Source organism: Limulus polyphemus, unplaced genomic scaffold (genome assembly GCF_000517525.1).
Source record: "Limulus polyphemus unplaced genomic scaffold, Limulus_polyphemus-2.1.2 Scaffold155, whole genome shotgun sequence".
Classification (NCBI taxonomy): domain Eukaryota; kingdom Metazoa; phylum Arthropoda; class Merostomata; order Xiphosura; family Limulidae; genus Limulus; species Limulus polyphemus.
The window spans coordinates 2,457-8,093 of NW_013665765.1; the positions used below are offsets into that span (position 1 = coordinate 2,457).

The 5,637-nt window shown below is 30.5% G+C and overlaps 1 protein-coding gene across 2 annotated transcripts in view; it reads right to left on the reverse strand.

The window, feature by feature from the left end:
* Positions 1–2,199: 2,199 nt before the first annotated feature.
* The window catches only part of LOC106476317 (nuclear hormone receptor FTZ-F1 beta-like), a 26,442-nt gene continuing 23,004 nt past the window's right edge, over positions 2,200–5,637 (reverse strand). For both annotated transcript variants that reach the window (XM_022381250.1, XM_022381246.1), the window contains exon 9: positions 2,200–2,537. In XM_022381250.1, coding sequence (XP_022236958.1) covers positions 2,293–2,537 — 245 coding nt within the window. In that variant the 3' untranslated portion in view covers positions 2,200–2,292. The remainder of the gene's footprint in view (positions 2,538–5,637) is intronic.

The following is a 5,637-nucleotide window of genomic DNA, read 5'->3' on the forward strand; positions in this document are numbered from 1 at the left end:
CAAGTATTTACCTTAATCTCTAAAAGCTTTGTTTGTAGCTAGTGATAGTGAAAAATGATATTCAAAAACACTACCAAGGATTCCCATATCTCTTGGATCTGCAATTAAGTATTGCCTCTGAAGCTTTATGCAAATATTAAAAACTTGGTTTTATTCAAGCACAGAAAAGAGTTAAACTGGAAGAAAAATCTATTGAAAATAATAAATTCTTCTTTCACCTTAAGCTTATGTTTACTGTAATATAAATAACTTTTTTCAGATTTCCCATATTAACTGCTAGTGTACATGAAAACTATAAAAAAACCTGAGGTTTGTTCTGAAGTACTTTAGAAACCATGGCTTCAAAATAAGCAACATAAACTTGAAACTTTGAAATATACCTCACCACTATATTTTGATTTTATTTTCACTCTTTCAACCCCAGCTTGCACTGCTGCTTTTGTGACCAATACACAACATGGCACGTTTTAATTTTTTTTTTTTAAGTAGAGTTATTATAAGCTAGCAAAAAAAAAAATATACAATTGGCACCATGTAGCTGCAAATAATTAGTGCTGCCTCTTGGCACACATTATTTAATTTATTGTTGATTAGGAGAATAATAAATTATAAACTGATATTTTGACTTTAGTTAATTTTTAAAAATACCTTTCATAATAAGAGTTCTACACTGAAACTGTTTCTTAATATCATTAAATGGATATTTAGAACAGATTTATTGAAATGTTTCAATGAAGAGTTTGTCACAATTAAAATATCCTCAATGTGATATTTGTGACAACTTCAGCTAGGCTGATCTGCCAGAACCAAGAAACAAAGTACAACATCAACTATGTCATATACAGTGGTAAAGCTATAATTCATTTACATCTGTCACAAGTGAGATATCCACGTGAGATACCTACTGTGTCAGTAGTCCAACCAGTTACTCCTATGCCAACATAAAAGTATTATAAGAAAATACTTAATAGTGACACTCCCTACATCAATTTTAAAACAAAACAATAGTTATTTTTCTTGAAATATATTTCCCACTGACAACAAATAAAATTAAGAGTTACCTGAAACACAAGTGTCAGATATATATCACTAACAGTGATAATACAGACACTGATGCTGTTATGAATTGTTATATCTTTTCAGCTGTTTGGCTGTGTCAAACAACAGAAAGATGTCCATCAATCAAAAAGAGAAATATATTAATAGGAATTATGAAATATTTTAAAACAAAAATAAGAAGCCAATTTTTAAGTTGTTATAACTTCAGATAATGACATAGAGTAAAGCAACTGCACTTCTTTGATCTCAGTTTAGAGATATCACTAACACCAGCCTGCTAAGAGAAAAAGAAAAGACTACACAATCCCAAGCAAGGTCTTTGTTCTCCAGATACTTTCCAGACAGTAGAAATTCTCATTAACCAGTTTAGAAAGAGAGGAACTTAAAGGATTCAGGAAAAGAAGGATCATCTTTCAGCTCAGCAAAGCAGAACTGTAAGCCATCTGGTGGTAGGAGTATGAGGTAGGCAACAAAATACTTTTAGCATGCATCCCGCAAGCCTCAAGTAAAAATCATACATAGCACAATGTATAGTGTAATGTGTCGCAAACCATCTCCCATTTTCCACCAACACTCACGATCTGCATTTTGGAACCTAGGCTTGATCCTGCTTTACCAAATATCACAGTTTTGGCTACTTTCTGCAGCCATATTTGGCTAAATGAGGGTTCTAGCCTGAAAGTTAGGAAAATGGAGACTTTCTTGGAATTGTGTAGTGCCTTTTATAAATCTGGAGAAACAAGGCCAGATAGGCCATATCTTTAACCTGCAATCTCAGAATCATGCGGCATAAAATTCTGCAGTCAAGCTTTTAAAACTATGAATATAGTACAATAATTGCTCTACTACACATAAAAACTATATCTTAAGTGTTAGGAAAAAACAGATTTTCCAGAGATGAAATTTGAAGTGTCTGCAAATATTTTTCAAGCTCTAAATTCACAGATTTTGAAAGGCAAATCGTTCCATCATTTTTAGTGTAAACTGTAAGATTAAGACAGAAGCTAAAAGCACTCATAAAAACAATTGTAAGAAATTATTGGATTAAAAAGTATTAGGAAAAGGTTCTGGCAGATCAATAACACAAAAAAATTATAAAGTAGAAAAAACAAAACACAATTTACTGAATTTATTTTGACAAGTTTCTAATAATAAACTTTCTTTCATAAAAAAAAGATGGCAGCACCAGCATCAAGCTGCTAAGCTAATAACACTAATCATTTTGCCATAAAGTTAGTGATCACCACGCAGAAGTTCCATAAGCAAGTGGAAGCTAGGGACATCACCACCACGTTGTTTGCTGTCCAATGATTCTTTGCCAAACTGGCAGGCTCGCTCCAATTCTGGGATTCGTAATAGTAACTCTCCAAATTTACTAGGTAAATTAGGATAGTTACTTCGGGTGTAGGCTTGAAGAGCTTCTAGTACTTGTTTCTGACAGGTCCGCACCTTATCTGGTTCCTTCAAGCCACTAACATCTATAAAGATTCAAAAGCTTCTATAGATTATAAGCTTACTAAGCAAAGATGATAATATTTCACATAATTGATATGGGTTTCTCAAATGAATTTTATATCAGTCTTATTGTGATGCTATTATGATTAAATGTCATAAACCATAAAGCTTAAATTCATTTTCTGTTGTTTTTTTTCAGCTCACAATGGTGAATACAGTAAAAAAACATTTAACTATATATTGCCTTTCCATTTTAAAACAAACATGGAATTTGTGTTTGTTTTAAACAAAAAGTTGCACAATGGGCTATATGCACTGTGCCTAATGCAGGAATCAAACCCCAAATTTTAGTGTTATAAACCCTGCCAAGCCACTGGGGAGCCAGGGTTTCTGTAAAATTAAAAAAAAACATTATTTGTTTGTAATTTTGAACTCTATTATTAATCAATTAACAAGATAAAACAAATATGTAAGAAACCTATATAAGAACGAACTTGGTTTTAATTTTACTTTATAAAATATAATAAACATTGAACTTCTCCACAATATACAAATATATATATACATACTTATATATGCACTAATATAATATACACATCACATCATTTGTATATTTTGCTATTTTTAATTTAAATAAAATAATAAATGAATAATTTTACTCTTTCAAAATACCAATTTATTTTCAAAAATAGTGAACTACCTAAAATGAAACAAAGGCCAATAGCAGAAATAATCCAATTTTGCAGTTGTTTTATTTTGTTTAAATGAAAGCTGGAAGTGAAATACATGCTCATGGAAATAAAAAACAACAATTTTTCTTAATTTATTTATTATACAAATTGCATGCCATTAACAGTCATACATATATCAGTTTTTGGTATACTGTGCCATCAGGGTATTTTCTTTCTGGAAATATGTACAACTGACATTAGAAATGTGTTTGTTTAACTATAAGAATATAATGTCTATTTTTCCTACAGGTTCAAACTTCTGGGACACCCTGTATATTAGAGTACCAGTATAATGTAAAATTTATTATATTTACAAAGTTCCCTTTGTTAAGTAGTTACAATTCAAGCACTGAGTATCAGTATTTTTATAAACCAGGCAACTTAAAGAAAGTGGATGAAGGAAACATTCTGGCTTCCAGACTTCCAGAAACTGCATTATTATAGGTTGAAAAAAGTACAGTTTATTCACTACAGGTCTTATTGGGTTTTAGTGTAATCTTTAAAGAGTAAGGAAAATAGATGGAGCTGTGTAATGTTTATAGAAGGTTGGGGATGGAAGAATGTTTTTTGGTGTATTTTTCCCCATGGCACCCTGTACATACAAATATATAATGAATTTCATTATCTCATTGATTAGTCACTAATTACATCAAAATTAGGATTTAACAATAACTTTACATAAAACAAACATTAAGAGCAAACTCAAACTAACTTGACTAACTGTTGATGAAGATAATATTAAGCACATAGAGAATTACTAAAACTGTAGCTGTACACATATGGTTCTTCTTTTTTTTTAGGCTAAGTCAGTCAGTGAGCTCTCACTCCCAAAACATCCTCACTCCCTTATATGATTTTTTTAACAATGGCAGCAAAATGTATATCGACTTCAACAATGGAATTTACCTCTCCCCTCTCCCAATTCCAGCACTGATAGTGATAATTACTTATTAACAAAATTTACTTTAAAATGTAAAAAACAAACTTATTCTATATAAGTAACATTATAATAGTTAGGGTAATCACAAATTACCGGCAAATTTTATATTCCTTATTACTTTTGTTAATTTAAACATTAAATGCAATTATTTATGTTCTTTATTTATCAAGTAAGTTCTATTTATTATTTTCTCAGCCTTTCTTATTTTAAAATTATCATATGTTTATGATTCTCGTTATTTATGAAGCATCCTCCTTATGAGTCTCTACTTCCTGTAAACAACTTTTATTTGTTCTGTTACGACTTTTATACAAAAAAAAACTAAAACAGTCTTAAAGTTTTAAAAACACTTTTATAATTATGACAGTAAAACATGTTTTCAAGTTATTTGCTGAGAGCATAATTCAATAACAGAATAAGGTCTTACTGAAAATAAACATCAAGTGGCATTTTTGGGGTAAAAGTTGATAACATGACTTTTTAACATAATTTGGAACCTGCCAAATCCAAATATACTTGTTGCTAAGCACATTTTTGAGCTTTAGTGCTACTAGTTTGCAAGAAACAAAATGACCACCAAATAACAATTTTATGCCATTCTTTTTGCATAACTTAATGCTATGTCTTGGTAAAATCATTGTGAGAAATAATGCAGCAATTATGCAAAATCTACAGGTTACCAGGGTATATACTCTTCAAATAGATACAAACTTCTTTAATTATTCCACATTATAACATGCTTTAGTGTATATAACAAATACAGAAGTACTAACAATCATTTTTATTTTATGAGGCAGGGGTTATAAAATGTTAATATGTTTTTTAGGAACACATAGTAGGTACCCAAATTGCACATAAGATACTGAACAAAACATTGGTAAAATACATGTAACAAAAGTTTGTCAGAGTTAAAGATGTTCATCGATTTAACCCCGAAAAGTATGTTGGGTCATCTATAACTAATTTCTACCACTCCTTCAGTATGGACAACATTAAAATACAGTGCTTAAAGTAGTCTGAAAAAGATACCAGTATACACGAACTTGGTGAGGGTAGATTGATGTTTGACCTGAGACAATAAAGCCAAACATATTTTTGTGCAAAACCAAATAGTTATGAGTAGGGTGTTTTGCAGCAATGTACCTTTTTTTTATTTGCCAGCATATGTTGGCTCACTTTATCCATTTACTATGATACTTTATTTTAGAACCTGAGCATGACATCTGTGATACCAAACTGTTTAAATGATATTACTTGTAACATGTTTATATCACTTGTAACATATTTTTACAAAATGTGGCTATTGTTATCTCTGATTTTAATCAGACATACTACTAACTACACAAATATTACCAATGCAAGAAAATAGGCCTAGCTATTTGTAAACGAAAACTCTGGTTTTAGTATAAAGCACCCAGAAGATTAACAGTATACCTAGCAGTTTTGGTGAGT